Source organism: Ilyonectria robusta, assembly GCF_021365365.1.
Source record: "Ilyonectria robusta strain PMI_751 chromosome Unknown BGZ61scaffold_39, whole genome shotgun sequence".
Taxonomy (NCBI): Eukaryota; Fungi; Ascomycota; class Sordariomycetes; order Hypocreales; family Nectriaceae; genus Ilyonectria; species Ilyonectria robusta.
The window spans coordinates 56,383-72,088 of record NW_025764473.1 but is presented as its reverse complement, the minus strand read 5'-3'; the positions used below and the strand labels follow the sequence as shown (position 1 = coordinate 72,088).

Here is a 15,706-nt window from a genome sequence, read left to right as displayed (position 1 = left end):
TATTCTGCCTAAAAATTGCCATTACTACTCCTCAGAAATACAGACGGCCACAGGGGTCTTTAAAGACACATCGGGGTAAAAAGCTGATTGGTTATGAACAGAAGGAGGAACCCAGGAAGAAGTAGTGTGCAGAAGCAGCGGCAGGCGAAGGCCCTTTGATGAGGAGTGGGGTATAGTGGGCAAGTCGGATCTCTCTCTAGTGCCAATTCATGAGCTCTGGATACTTCTTGGGGCGCTGGGTGAAAGGGCACTCTCGTTTTTTTCTGAAGAATAGCCCGTTCACGCAACAACAGCCTTTTATGCAAGCTGAGTGCGCGTCATTTAAAGACACGTCATCTCCCCGTGATGATACGCTATTGATGCCTGATGGTAGGCCAGCGAGCAACCCGAGTCCACTGTCATTGCAGCCCCTCAGTATGCAAGGAAAGGAGGGGAAACCGCAGTTGACCACTTTAGCCAATAGGTAAGGCCCTATGGGGTAGCGCGCTCCAATCCTTAAGAACAGCATCCGTACAATCCTTCGGATTTCTCCAGCCTTCTTGCATGCGGAAAATGCCCAACCACAAGCGTTACCCCACAGTCTCCACCAGCCCAGTAGTGACTTGTGATATTTCCGAACGGCAATCAAGCTAATGGCCGCCCTCTCGAACTGGGCGTCGACACGTCACTCGCATGACAGTGAGCCCCCATGGCTCATTGGTGCATCAGAAGGCGAGACACGGAAGCGTAGCATCGAGACCAGGATGATGATATGGTGGCGAGGGACTGACGAAGTATGACGCCATATTTAATTGCTAGCCACCACTCGTAAAGGGGCCATCCAACCTCTGTAAACGTGCCTTCCAGCAGACCTCACCCTTGATTATACACGACCTAGCGCAATGTTTCACTACCACACGAAGCCCCTGTATCAAGTACACCCCCCTTTAGATGCAGTGGAGTACCGAGATAATCTTATGGGCAGTGTCGTCAAATATCCAGATATGCCCACAGAGAGATATGTCCCCTACAAAATCGAAAAATTGCCAAAGAACATCATATTAAAACTGAACCCTCCCACCCAGGTCCGGAATATCAAGTTTTGGACGCATAGAATCAAAGACACCAAGGTTTTATCCTCGGTCAACGAAGTTCTTGAGAGATTCCACGAGGGTTCGAATGCAACAATGGTAACTAAAGCGCTGCTATGGCATATGGATTTACCAGGCGAGAAGTTCAAGGAACTCCTAAAACAAAGAGCCTATTTGGAGCAGGTGGTCGACCTGCTGAGGAATAGTAAGAATCATGAGGGGTATTTCGTTACAGATATCGTCACGCTGGTAAACTATGAGGCGGCCGTAGAGTCTCGAAACTCACGAACGAATAGTGTAACAGAGCAGGTGCTTGTTAATCCCTCCTTGGGGGTAGAGGTTGGTGCTAGCATTCAGCATCGAGTTTCCAGTAAGTACTGGTACTCTGGATGCTATGAGGGGGAAACAATTATGTTTATTGGATATCATTGCGTAAAACTGAAGAAGATGGATGGCGCCATGGCAAAGCTTGGGAGGTTGTTTTTAGGTCAAAACCATGGCCTCAAGGTGCGGTATGGGTTCGACTTATGGCCACAAACAATTGGGGGTCCTGCCGAGAGAGGTATGGAAATACACTTGGACGATACAAGCGGGAGAAACATAACTGTCAAGGAACAACGGGTACCACTACCAGATGACCACGCCGAAATTGTCAGGGCGCTGGGGTTTGATGTTGAGATTGTGGGATGAGTTAGCGGGTAGCATTATAATCTGTCATATTACTAGATCCGGCCAGCTACAACAGCATAGAAAATAGCCTTTGGCTGGGGAATGTAATAGCTGCGGATCCGCAACTTCAAGGAAAGTCAATTGCTGCGAACCCGATCTGAAGCTATCCACATCTCTACATCCCATCTCCATTACACTCCTTTTTTTTAGTGAAAAGACGCTTTGTCGCCTCCTCATTCGCTATTAATCCTTGTTACATGTCCTTTCACCTAAAAAGCCTCCTTAGAACCCCAACTGCATTTGTCAAGTCAAAAGGTCGAAATCTTACACCTACCCCTGAGACTGCAATTCGTCGCCTGGCAGCCGACGAACTCAATTACATGGGACATGAAAGGGCGCTAGCATGACATGGGTACGTACGGCGGGATGGATGGATTTTATTTCGCCCGGAGGGAAGTCCCTATAAGGCCTTGACACAATCTAGTTCACATTTCAGTACATTTAGTACCTGACACCCCAAGCCCCACGGATCGTCGTCTCATCGCTTGCTGCTCAACCTCGTCGCTGCTTGTTCCATGACAGGCCTGCTTGAAGGCCAAATTCTGCAAGTGTTCAGCATCCTATTCTCAGCAGCTGAAGCACGGTCTGCCAAATTGAGGCTGCATTTTGTTAGTATAATCGCACGCTAGAGGTTAGTTTGTCGATGGCCGCTGGCCCGCATCGAGCCTGTTTGTCGCGATAGCAAATTTGATTGCCGCACGCACGGCCTGCATGTTTGGCTTCCACTTTTCGTCGTCCGATGCAGCTTTTCCTCCCAAGAAGAATGACAAATTCCCAATCTTTGTTCGTGAGTATTTAAACATGACTTCCCGTTGTATTGTCCACTTTTTGCATCGGAATAGGAAGTGCTCAATCGTCTCTGCTGCTTGTCCACAATCGCATATGTCCGATTCCGCTGCCCCTATCCTGTGAAGATAACTGTTCAGTCGTATCATCCCGGTCCGAAGCTGGGCTATCACGTTCGATTCTTTTCTTTTCAGTGAGTCGTATAGCGCACGGGTGTGCTTGCCCGGCAGCGCCTTGTCGATGCGCTTCGAGTACTGTCCAACGCCTTCCGGAAGTCGCCCACACTGCCGTTGTTGGAGGAGCGCCAGTCGAAGTGTTGTAGACCTTGCTTGGTACGACGGTGTCTCTACCATGCACTCTGCTTTGGTAGCTCTCTGCGCTGCTGCCTTGGCCATCGGTCCCAACGCAAAACCTTCGGCCTTAGCCGGCACCCACATGACTCTAACAGAACAGCCTCTTTTCCGAAGGCACTTGGTGCGGTCGTATATCTGACGGATAGTGCATTGACCGGATTGCTGCCGAGGCCTCCTGATCACTTCCACGGCCGAGCGGTTGCTCGTCATGACTGTTACGTCCCGAAAAGGAAGCCTGGGCGGCGTGCACTCCAGCGCCATCGCTATTGCTGCTAGTTCCGCTGTGTACGGATTCTGCTCGTCTCCGGGCCCGAGAGTGACGGAATAGCTGGCAACCACCTCGCCTGCGCTGTTGCGAGTCGCGTTGCGCGCGACGCCTCCCATTCCCACTATGCCGCCCTTCTTCGAGCTAGACGTTGCTATGATGATGCCCTCGACGTCGTTTGGTGCCTTGGCTGCCTTCGCTAGGTCGTCCTCGACCACCACTGGGATGCGACTGGTCCATGGCGGCAACGCATACTCATGGATAACCTCCATCCGCTCCGTATGGACCCTTTCCACCGCCGAGACAATCTTCTGCATTGGTGATATAAATCGCTTGCTTGCCTTGTTCTTCAAAGCTGCCAGCGGGTGTGTCTTCGGAAGGGTCCGAAGGTTGATGCAGAATCTTGTTGCGGCCTGTCTGTGTCGTTCCTCTACAGTCTGGATACTGGCTTCGGCCTCGGCCACCGCCGTTGCGACAGTACGGAACGCTCCTGTAATTGCCTGCGCTCCCACCAACTGCGCTTTGTTCAGCCAGGCAGCTTCTCTTGCGCGGCGAGCGTGCGTCCAGACGTTGGAGGCATAGTCCATCGCCGGCGCGACCGTCGCTACGAATAACTGTCTCGCCACCCTCGGAGACAGCATTTTCAACCTTCTCAGACACATGGCGGCGGTGAGCCCCTTGGCGGCGGCTCTAGCCATGTGCTCCTGGTACCGCAGGCCTACGTCCATGACCACTCCCAGAATTTTTGCGCTGTTTTTAGGGTTGACCTCGTTCTCTTTGATCCAAAACGACCTGTCACTGTTGCGCACGGCGACTCGCGTGAAGTGGATGACTGTCGTCTTGTCCGCTTCAAACGTTGCACCGCTGCGTCTCTCCCACTCGAGCGCTTCGTTAATGATCGACTGAATGCCTGCCCGGTTCGCCTCCGCGGTCGGGCCGGTCACCCAGGCCGAGTAATCGTCCACGAATGCAATTGAGCCGCCTTCCGCCTTAATCCTTCTCTGCACTAAATCTGCGTTGAAGAAGAGGAACGAGACCGGTGACAGCGGCGATCCCTGAGGGAGACCTGCTTGGGGTAGCTCTCGCTGCTCAGACGTGTGCCCGTTCACCACCATCGAGGCAGTTCGCCCGGAGCAGAAGGCGTCCACCCACCTGACCAGTCTGTCTGGTATCCCTCTCGCCTTCATCCTCTCGAGTAGTCGCTCTTTGCACACTCCGTTGTAGGCGCCTTTAACATCGAAACTGATCAGGCTGAGCACTTTGCGAGCTCTCCATGCTTTGTAAATTTGTTCCTGCAGGAGCAGGAGCGCTTGCTCGGCCGACCGTCGCTTCCTCGCTCCGAAGTGGTTTGCGGGCAGGAGCCCGTAAGTCTCTACTGCGTAGGAGATGCGCTCAGCGACGACCGCTTCCATTATTTTACCAAGGGTTGACAAAAGCGATATCGGTCGCCACGCCTTCGCTACCGTGTAGTCTCCCTTGTCCGGCTTCTTCAGCGGGATGATTTTCGCACTTCTCCATTGGCGAGGCACTATGCCGTCTCTAAGCGACGCATCAAAAAGAGCCAACACCCGGTACTTTACCACCGGCCAGAGTCGTCTCCACACCATCGCCGGGAGGCCATCTTCGCCGGGTGCTTTCCATGGTTTTGCTGCCATGACTTTTTCTTCGATTTCTTCCAGGGTCAGGCCCGGCATGGGCACGGTTTTCCGCTGTGGTCGAACTCCTTCATCTTCTATTCTCCCTGGCAAGGGAGGGAAGAACGTGCCGAGAAGCTCCTCGGCTTGTTCTGCCTTGTCCTTGGTCATAGATCCATTTCCTCTCTTCAAGGGTGGCACTTTGTCGCCCATGGTGTCCTTGCTAGGTTCGAGATACCTGGCGGCCTTCCAGATGTTGGCATCGTCGGCCAGGAAGTCGTCCCAATGTGCTTTCTTCTGGCTCTGTATGGCGTCGTGGTACTCCTTGGCTGCTTCCTTGGCTCGTCGTTCCAGGTCTGGCAGCGCTTGACCTGCTCGCCGTTGCGCCCGCTTGGTTCCGCAAGAACGTGTATGCCCGCCGCAGTTGTGTTAGGTCCTTTGTCCACCAGCGTTTTGCATACGGTGGAGGTTGTGCTCGAGGCGTCAGCTCGTGGATTGCCTCTATGACGACTCGCATCAGCTGGTCCGTCTGCGTCTGCACGTCTACAGCCCAGGGGAGCGGCCGGAGTTTATCTTCCACTCTGGCTCTTATAAGAGTCCAAGGAGCGTTCCTGAACAGCAATCTTTGTGTCGTGATCCTCTCGGGCATCGCGATGTCAAATATCGTCTGGATTGCTCTGTGGTCTGACCCGTGTTCGGTCGGATGGAGGGCGCACGTCACCATCTCGTCTGCCAGTTCCGACGTTGCGAGCACCAAGTCGATGGTGCTCTCTTTGTCCGGGCCTTGCCACGTCTTCGTGCCCCTCGGAAGGAGGCTGCAGAGGCCGTGCTCGTTCATCAGGTCGATGATCGGCTCGGCTTCGCCTTGTCTTCTTGCCGACACCTCGTCTCCGGTCCAGAGTAGGTCATGGCGATTGAAGTCTCCAGCCAGCACCACATCCGTACGCGTACCGGTGCCATTACGGAATCGCTGGATCAAGCCATGCAGCACTCTAACTGTAGATGTCAGCGCCTCTGTGTTCTTCCCCTTCACATACACTGACACCATCAGGATGTCTCTCTCTGGCAGTCGAAGCACCACTGCCGTGAGATCTGCTGATGGTATCGGCACCTGCTCCGCCTCGATGTCGCTTCGTACCCAGAGCATACTTCGGATCGGCCAGGGCGCATCGTGCGTCGGTATCATCCTCGTCCAGTTGCTGTGCCCCGCAGGGCTCGTTACCACCTTGCCTTCGATCTTTTTTGCGTACGGTTCAGAAACCGCCAGCACTCCGTAGTCCTTGAGGTCTACGTCGTTCATCAAACTTTGTTGTACCGGTTCTCGCTTTCGTACATTGAGCTGTAGGATGCGGAAGGTCTTACACATCGCTGCGTGCGTTCCGCACTCGGCAGTTCCGGCTGAACGATTCGTGTGGCCCGCCGCACAGCACGCATTTCGGTTCCACCGCCTGGCACTCCCTGTGATGATGCCCCGGTCTCGCGCATTTTCCGCAAATCTGAGGGTTCATGCACCGGAACGACTTATGGCCAATCTCTTGGCAGTTGTAGCACTGTACTGGTCCCTTGCGTGGCTCAAAGACGTTTGTGCACGCTGATTCCCCGGCTAGGTCAAAGTAGTGTCCGTCCACGAGCCGCATCGCGTCGTACCCCTTCGTGACGTACACTACCATCGACCCGTACGCTTTTCCCGATTCCTTATTGCTTAGCCATGAGATTTTGGCAATATTGACATTATTCTCAGCGCCGAGCGCTTCAGCCGCTCCAGGTAGGACGTTCCCTTCTGCGTCTAGCACTGCGGTTCGGTTGGCGTTGTCCACCTTGACCGGGTAGAGCTGGTCTCTCATCACCCTCACTCCCACGGCCGCCGTCTTTTGCGCGGCTTCCTTGACCTGCTTCAATTCGTTTTCATCTCTGCAGATGACCTTGACTCGCTCTGCGCTCCGGGCATCCCTTACAACTGCCGCGCATCTCCAGGCCGCCTGGCCATCCTTCGCCCTCATCTCACTTTCGATGGCTTTCCGGATTGGTCCCACCTGTGCACAGTCTCTGTTCCCTTCTTCGACCCGCGACGTGTCAATCGTGCAATAAAGCTCATTTGCCAAAGACGATGCCAAGGTGTTGTTAGAGACGTTCGTCCTCATATTGCTAGGCTCGGATGAGGGTGACGAACGCATGACGTCAGCGAAAGAGACCGGCGGGGCGATAGCTTCAAGCAGCTCGTGTGCTCGCTTCAGGTCATGGCCCATCTGCTGCTTGGTGTCCTCGAATCATTGGCTCAAATCTCGTATACAGTTCAGCTGCCCCTCGGCTGCTTCCTTCAACTCTCGGATGGTCTCTTGCTGGTTACGGATGGTTTCGCTCTGCTCCTTGATCGCCTCCTTCATCCCTTGGAACTCAGCGCGGTACTGGCCCAATAATCCAACGCACTCTGGAGCGTCGCTCCTCCCTCGTCGGTGCTGTCGCTGCTGTTTCCATTTCTCGTGTCGGTCGCACATTCCACTTCAATTGTTCTCGCGTTCGTCGTCGTTCTTGTTGCATATCGGCTGCTTTTGTTCGATTCCTTCCCTTCGTCGTCAATTTTGCGTTTCATGACTCGGCGCCCTGTTGGCGTCGATATGCGACCCCGCGGCCCCACCACGGTCCCCGCACTCTCCAGGGAACTCATGATGCAGGGTAGTCCACCACAACACAACTCTTTGAAGTGAGAAGATATAGAGATTTCAAGACAAATCCTCGAATATTCCTCCAAACCGGAATACGGTCTCGCCATGGTGTCCGGTGGGCGATAGGGGGGATTTGGATGAAGATGCGCATTTTGCTCCAACACTTCGGCCAATCGCGCGGCCCGGCGGAGCCGGGTGAGCTTCGCCGGCGTTTGCCCCACTATGTTCGGTTGAGCCAGGCATTGTGATCTGACGTAGCGCGCCAGAGTGTCTACCATCCTTCATTCTCATTGGCAAGCTGCATCATATCACCCACGCGACCGCGACTCGCTCTGCCTGAGCGACCGTCGGTGGAAATGTAACAAAAGACAGGCAGTCGTTCGGCGAAAACCGGATTGCCACCTTGCCGCATGGACCCTTTCCCCTGTGCTTCTTGTCCAATTTTTCGCACATGATGCTGGCCGTATGCACGTAATATGTAGTCAATTTTAGCATGACCCCCGCATCATTACCACTTCAACAGTCCAGCCCGTTTCGGGGAATTCGCCCTCTAGACTTCTGAAGTTTCAATTTGCCAACCTGCCGATAGTTTCGCGAAACTCAGGGTAGTTTTCCGTGAGGCGCTACTTGTGTTGGCACCATACCTTGTTGGCGAATGATGTGATGACCTAGAGTGTCGCGTTCCAAGCCGACAGTTCCTTATAAAGCAAGCTGCGCCCGTCCAGTCTCCCAACCAACACCCACTTCCGCTCTGGCCCCTCGCCAAACAGCGCCGCTCATCACCTCTGCCAATCGAGCGTCCAGTTCGACTTCTTTCCTCCCATCTCAATAAGATGTTGCATGCACCCTCTGCTACACGCCAATCCCAATCAATATCCGACACACGAGGCCTTGACACGATCGCACATTTCCGCCACACGCTTACGCCTTCATTGCCAAGAGCATTCAATCAATCGAGCACGCGCGCGTGGTTAACCGACACAGTGCATTCTAGCATCAGGCACGATGACCACCCCGGAGCTCGTGCGCATTTTCAGTGAGGTGGAGAAGTGTGTCGCGCAATGCAAACAGGCATTAGGGGCGATCAAATTGTCGCGTGACGGATATGAAGAGAAGGTGGCAGCTATGAACGCTTATATTGCCAAGGCCCAAGAACATCTTTCCTCGAACCCTAGTGCAGCAGATCTGCCTGGACTCCAAGACGCGATTGTGGGATATGTCGCTGAGTTGAAGGCATTGGAGCTTGGACATAGGAGTGAGGTGACAGTTTATGAACAACAGTGGTGGGCAGCCATGAAGAGGTTTTGCGACAACTTGATCGTGACTCTTGGATCATCCTTGGTGCAGACGTCACTGGAAAGGCTCTCGAGTCGAAAGTCATGTCAAACCGTCCCCGTTGGCACACCGGATGACTCCGCTTCAGCAAACCGAGCATCGACATCGGAGAGTACACAGCCAGCGGCCAGGAATTCTGCGCGGTTGCCAATTGAGCTTAACTAATGTACTCCGGTCGCCGACTATGTAGCGGACACCATCATATGCCGTGAGTATACTATACCTCCTATCAAATTAGATCTTCTATTAACATGTGTAGCGTAAGCGACGACGGACCACCACACCAAAATAGTACCAGCGGAAACGTCATCAGGTTGACGGGGAACATGTCTCTGGAATAGCGAAAAAGTCCATCAAATTTGAGGACGTCTACCAACTTGGACATGCTCCAATCAAGCACATCATTGTCCAGTTTCCAACTGGAGACGGGCCATGGTATATTCTTCGATGTGACGAGCATGGACTCAATTTTAAGAACCACCCGGTTAAGGGCGTTGCGATGCATCTGTGGAGTGAAAAGCACTGTCGGATGTCGCGAGCGCCTGCAGTGGTCATCAGGCACCTCGGCATTGAGGTTCTGGGCTGCAACGCGATTCTGGCCAAGAAAAATAACTCCGTGGCTCTGGACGCGTATAGGAGTGGATCTAAACATTCGGTTGCGAGTATCGTGGCTGATGAGCTCAAGAGAGGTCCTGTCCCGTCTACATGCGATAGGAGACGCCGCCGAGCTGGCATGGGCCAACCCGCTGATGACAGCAGCCGACGACAACATGAGGACTTCGATGCCGTAATTCACCCAACTCCGGGCGAAATCTATCTCGCTTACTGGGAAATGTCCAGAAATTGGTCGCCCGTGCTTCTCCTCCCCCAGGATCGTCTCGATAATGTTGGCGTGCCAGACACACTTGAGGGCCTGGGTCTTATGGATCATGTGCCAAAGTGCTATGTTTATGATCAACGCATGAAAAAGTTCAAGTGGCAGGAAGCATACGAAAATGGCGGGCCTCTTGTTGCGAAGCGTGAGTTTCCCGTTATGTACTTTGACGGCTTGAAATTTCCAGAGAGGAGCTCAGTCGGTTGGGTGGCTGCCGGAGACCTCCGGACTTTCGACGTTAAAGGTTCCAATTCCTCTCTCGTCCCATATTTCAAATCAGTGCAGGACTTTCTCCGGAATCATGCGGCAACACAATCTGAGGCAGCCCGCATCGGCCCCGTCTCGGCCGCTTGATGGTTCTTAAACCCAGGGCACTGGACCCCTAACAATTCGCGAAGAGAGCCAAAGGGGTTCCTACGACTTGACCAGTGCGCTACTTCAATCACGTCCCATATTGCCTGCACTCTGTGCTCTGAACTTGGAACCTATCGACGCACAGTCCGTCGCGAGCTTGCCTACGTCGGAGACATTACAAAACGAGCTACCACCAATCGATCCAAAGAGACAACTACAAACTCAGCCCCCCACCGTTCAGTGGCATGGCACAGTCACCTCGTTGGTGGACTGTAACGGCCAGGAGCGCACCTTGTCTCAAACTGTCCGCATTCCATTGCTAGGAAATTCTGGTTCGACGGCCATCCAAGCACGGAAATCATCAGCAGCAAGTGCACGACCAACCTCGCAGGCTTTAGGTCGAGTAACTTCGCCCCGATTTGGCGTACGGCCGTTTGTTGTTCCACCGCATATTCTTCGTCAATTAGCGAACAACTCAAAGTCCAAGGATGAAAATCCAAGTCTTTCTGAATTTAAAATAGTCGAGGCCTTTATTCTTGTCCTCTAAAGCACAGCAAGCCAAGGGGAGTAGAATATGTTCGCGAAGATCGCTTTTTGGACCATTTATTAACGAAGCACTGAAGCTCCGTTGCGCCGGTACTTGGAATAGGGTAATGACGGACATGTTTTCATGCAGGTACAAATGCAGCACATATTCTATCCTTTCGAAGCCTCCTTGCCTGCGGTAGCGTTCAGCGGACGGACGCAGGTGGAAATTGGCGGGAGGACGGTTAGGAGGACGCCTCGCAGCCGGAAGGCGGCACTGCGGTCGTCTCGAGTTCGTGAATAAGTTACGTCAAACAGTATAGATGGGTCAACTGGCACTTCGAGATGGACAAATGCAGGAACTAGAGCCGCAGTGGATGCCTTCATACACTTCGCCCTAGGGCCTCGAGCCGCGTGTATGCATTGACGGTTGTTGGTTTGAGTCTGTCACAGGGAGCCTCTAGGTCCGGTCTCAGGACCGTCAGATCCTCACCAACTGTTTCAAGAGCCTTATAACAGCCCCTCTAGCAGCAAGACCTCTCTGTGAATAAAGAAGCTGTCATGAGCCCTCAATTAGATAGAAATCAAGAGCTTCTATGAGTCTCAATCCATCACAAAGTGTGACAGAGTCACAGGTGTATTTCTATATCTCTACTCCACAAAAGGAGCTTCAATCCTAAGCAGTACAAAACGACACTCCAGTATTGAAATCTGCCAGCATAGGTAGTACTTGCTCTAACCCTTGATGTGGATGGGCGAGAATCCACGGGCGCCCCAATACAGTGTGCAGCGGTATGGGCCAGGCCACCCCCCAGAGTCAGCTGTGAATGCTGGCCGGCCGCTCCAGGTCGAGCTCCTCCTCAATGTAGGTCGTGACTCGACGGCCTGCGGCGGCCAAGTCATGAAGCTCTGTGCAGTACGATGCAGGCGAGAATGGTAGGGGCTGGTCGTGACCGTGTCGCGACACGTCGGCACCATGCTGCTCTCGTACTCGACTGGCTGGGATGGAGAACGGAGAACTCGATCGACAGTTTTGTTCGCCCGAACACGTCGGCGACGGGGAAGCACGAACTTGAGTACTCGACTCTGCTGAAAATCGGCATCTTTTGGAAGCTCTAGTCTCGCATATGGCAGCGTACTGGGATGGACCTACCCTATACCTCTGCGTTAGAGGCTACCACGTGTCTCACCTACTATAGCCCGCTGTATTAAAGTAGGTCGCAGCCAATGTAGCCCTGTGCAAGTGGCAGGGCTGCGGCTGCTGGAGCTCAGTGCGAAAGTGAGGGCTGCAGCTGCTAGAGCTTGCGATGTTATAGTGGGTTATAGTGGGCGAGGTGCAGTCACTATAGCCCGCTATAAAATATAGGGCTATGACCACTATAGCCCGCTATAAAACATGCAGGTTATAGTGGGCTATAGTGGCTGCAGCCCTATATTCAATTTTCTAGAAACTTTGCGGTTTTGTGTTTTCAACCGTTGGTGGACCATGCCTAATGTGCCACCGTAGAGGCGGACTCTCAGAGAAGATAACGCGCGGGCTCGCTGCTTGTCCGCAGTACATTTTCCATGATGACCCGAAGTACTCGACCAACCATGGGGCGGGGCGCCTAGACTCAAAAGGGACTGACAGGGAGTTTTGCAACAGTCCCCATTGCTCCTCAGAAAATTGTCTCCCAATTTCCCAATTCGCGCTCCGGCTTTACACAGAGCTGCGTTCCGCTTCTCATCGCACATATGTTGGCATCCGACGACCCCGATGACTCCGGTGACTCAGTGGTCTATCTAGGCAGCAAACGTCGTGGGTCTCCTGCACCTGCTCGTCTGACGACTGCGACCGCTGCCCAAATCGATGCTCCTCCCGAAACGAATACGGCTTCAAATCTAGACAACAGCGGCAGCCGCCACCACCAGCAACCGAGAACGAGAGTGAGACCTGGTGGCAAAATGACCTATCCACGCGCAATTCGGCATGGGCCTACTGCTGCGACCGCCGATCGAACCATGGATCCCATTCGCCGAGCAAATACAACCTCACCAAGACGTGTGTCGGACAGAAACGGCCACGGCCACCGAGGACCGAGAACGAGACCGGGGCCAAGATTATCCTCCGAAGCGACTGTTCCCTTCGAGATCAGAAACAAATATTTTAAGGTAGGTTGGGTAATGAATTGGAATAAGTCGACCCCCCCGCCAGCCGTTTATGGAATCTTTGATAGAGCGGGCCGCCTCCACCTCTTTAGGGGCATGAAGGGGCCGAGTCTTCAATGGAGCGTCCTACATCTGTGCCCATTGATCACGGCAATGTTGAATACGACTCGCCCTTCAAGGACATGTCGCATGCAGAAGTCCGAAAAAAGGCGATACAACGTTTGATCAGACGATGTGGACCACAGTTGGGACCCGGCGAAATATGAGAAGGTTGTTATGTTGAGACAGAATGAGCCCAAGATGCCGATACGTTAGAATAATGGACAGTACTGCGTTCTCATGGCGAATCGCACTACTCTCTTGCCCTGGCAAGGTCAAGAGAAGTTGATGGCAAAACGGATCGCCTAAGCCAAACTTATACAGGAGGTGATCAGCCAACAACAACCAGACGCACCCCCAGCACCCTTGGCCATCAACATTCTCGGGTGTCTCATGTATGACATTGGACACTCCTCCAGGATAGACATGACTATAATCGTGACACTCAATATGCAAGAGTTCTTCGATGCAACCGTTCGGGAATGCATTATGATGCGTATATTACAGCAAAGCTGACCAGTCAATCTGGCCGAGTTCGTGAGCTCCTACATGGAGTGAGGCACCCTAAAATCTAGCATTTGGTAGGGCAAAGGTACACGGTGCGCTTAACAAGGATCTGCTCAATGGCAATCCGAACACACATTCTGACGTTGCCGATGGACCATTCTAGAGGTGCAAGCAGCGATTCAATTCGCCATGGACACAAGGAGACGTGATGCTAGCCAGACTTGACAGCGTACTCACTATCCACACGTAGCGACCAAACTTGGTGATACTAACACCAAACAGCCTCAAGTTGGCAGGCCATGCTTCAGCTGAACACTTGGGAGAAGTTGGCCTTCAAGCAGGTGAGACCAATAGTGTAAGAGAAATGTGGGGCTTTTAATTTATTTTAGTGGGGGGACCAGAAGTAAATTGTTCGAACTGGAAATAGCTTACGGTCGTGGTTCTATGAGGTTTTGCCTCCCGGACGGAATAGATTTCGTTTATTCATTGGCTCCTACCCCAACCATCATAACCTCGTCGCGACCCGCAAACCTCCATCATTACCCCGAGCATGGCCGAGCCATTGCGAATTGCACCGGAACCTTGATTGCGCGACTTGAGCACAACGCGACGCGACCCTCCGGGCCATGCGATACGACCGAGAGTTTGAACTGCCCCGCCTTCAAACAGAGCCCAATGCGAAAGCCTTGGAGTGCATGCGGTCCCCAATACGCTGCTCATGACGACTGTGGTGACGACTCGCCGGCCGCTATGGATTATTAACACGAGCAACCAGGCGGAGCAACGGACGAGCAAGCGCGCCGCCGATGGGTTGCACGATGAGCCCACGATGCAGGGAATGTTAGGCGCCGGCGGCCCAACAACAGCCATCGCCGATTACGAACGGGATGATGATTTCCGGTTTGTGAGGAAGTCGAAGATGGTGAAGACGCAAAGGCGCGAGGGGCCGGCACCAGAACCTCCAAAGACGTCGGGGCGGGGAAGGGCCGCAAAGGAACACGTTGCCCAGGATCTAGCACCTGTAGACCAGGGCACGAAGGAGACAACGGCGACGGTAGCGACTACGGAACCTGTGATAACCAAGGCAACGAGGAAGTCTTCAAGGCAGAAACCGAGCGTCGACGCGTCGATGGAGAAACCGCCACTCAAGGTCCCCAAGAGAGGAACACGAAGGAGCGCACGAATATCGGGGAATAGCCGGGGGAAGAGACAACGCCGCAGACAAATAGCACGTCAATAAAGCGCGGGCGCAATGCAGGAGAAGCGCCGAAACGCCCCGTGCCAAATTGGGATGAATCACCTCCGCCGCGTGTAGTGCCCTCCAAGATTGCGCTCCCGATGAGCGACACGCCGGTGATCAATCGGAACAAGGAGATGCGCATGAGGAATGGTGGGAGCCGACGAAGCAGTTTGGGAATGAGGGGGAGACGGGCGAGTTCTCTCATCGACGGCGGACAATCGGCAATTCCACATCGCGAGGTCAATCCGGCTGATTTCTTCAAGCACATCGAAGCTTCGTTGTTGGAGCCGCGAAGAATGAAGCAGCTTCTGACCTGGTGTGGCGAGCGCTCTCTGTCAGAAAAGCCCCCTCATGGGACGCCTAATGCTCATGCGATTCTCGGCGCTCGTGCAATTCAAGATCACCTACTCAAAAATTTTGCGGCTCGATCAGAGTTCTCGGATTGGTTTAGCAGAGATGACAGTGTACCCAAGGCGCCTGTGATCCCGAAACCAAATCCGAGAAATATTGAGCTCGACGAGAAGCTAGCACAGTTGGAGATCAACATCAAGAGGCTACGAGATGAAAAGAAGGCTTGGCAAGCAATACGTAAACCACCACCTAGACCACCACTTGAACAACCGCCTCTATTTGATGAGAGCGAAACAGGTCGGATTGAATTGCCGGACTTCGATCTGTTAGATCCAGAAGAAGGGCAGATCAGAGGCTATTTGGCGGACGAGACGACCTCCTTTGAGGCTACTCGATCCCAAACAGAATCACGGCTACGCAACATCCAGTCTTCGCTCGAATTCCAGGTCGATCAGCTCGCCAACAACATCCATACGCTCGAACAACGGGTTCTCGTCGCGGGAAAGGAGGCGGGCAAGGTCCTCAGCATCAGCGCCCTCCAGCTCCGCCAGCGGGAGAAGTGTGAAAAGGCCAAGGCGGGAACTCAGGAAATGCCCGTCATGGAGGTGCTCAGGAGTCTGGGCAGCATTCATCCGGAAGGCAGAGGGCGAAGAGAGAACCAAAAACTCAAAGCAAAGGAAGCAACGAAAAGTGAATCGAATGGTTATGCACTGCGAAATTGACAAGACGAGTTCCTTTTTTTCTCTCACTTCACCTTCTCTTCTTGATACCTC

At 53.4% G+C, this 15,706-nt stretch overlaps 4 protein-coding genes across 4 annotated transcripts; all 4 read left to right on the top strand.

The window, feature by feature from the left end:
* Positions 1-881: 881 nt before the first annotated feature.
* BGZ61DRAFT_370112 (uncharacterized protein) lies at positions 882-1,760 on the top strand (the record flags this gene model as incomplete). Its single annotated transcript, XM_046241995.1, has 1 exon — positions 882-1,760. One exon carries the CDS (start codon positions 882-884, stop codon positions 1,758-1,760), a length of 879 nt encoding a protein of 292 aa, XP_046095872.1.
* A 7,787-nt stretch (positions 1,761-9,547) lies between these two features.
* Positions 9,548-10,018, top strand: BGZ61DRAFT_284168 (uncharacterized protein; the record flags this gene model as incomplete). Its single annotated transcript, XM_046238497.1, has 1 exon — positions 9,548-10,018. A coding segment is annotated over one exon (471 nt), but the record flags the coding sequence as incomplete, so codon positions are not given.
* A 2,152-nt stretch (positions 10,019-12,170) lies between these two features.
* Positions 12,171-13,051, top strand: BGZ61DRAFT_154308 (uncharacterized protein). Its single transcript, XM_046237395.1, has one exon. It carries the CDS (start codon positions 12,323-12,325, stop codon positions 12,959-12,961), a length of 639 nt encoding a protein of 212 aa, XP_046095870.1. The 5' UTR covers positions 12,171-12,322; the 3' UTR covers positions 12,962-13,051.
* Positions 13,052-14,060: 1,009 nt separating this feature from the next.
* BGZ61DRAFT_485654 (Mis12-Mtw1 protein family-domain-containing protein) lies at positions 14,061-15,655 on the top strand (the record flags this gene model as incomplete). The annotated part of the gene is made up of 2 exons (XM_046249737.1): positions 14,061-14,492; positions 14,540-15,655. The coding sequence occupies 2 exons, from the start codon at positions 14,061-14,063 to the stop codon at positions 15,653-15,655; spliced, it is 1,548 nt and encodes a 515-aa protein (XP_046095869.1).
* Positions 15,656-15,706: the final 51 nt, after the last annotated feature.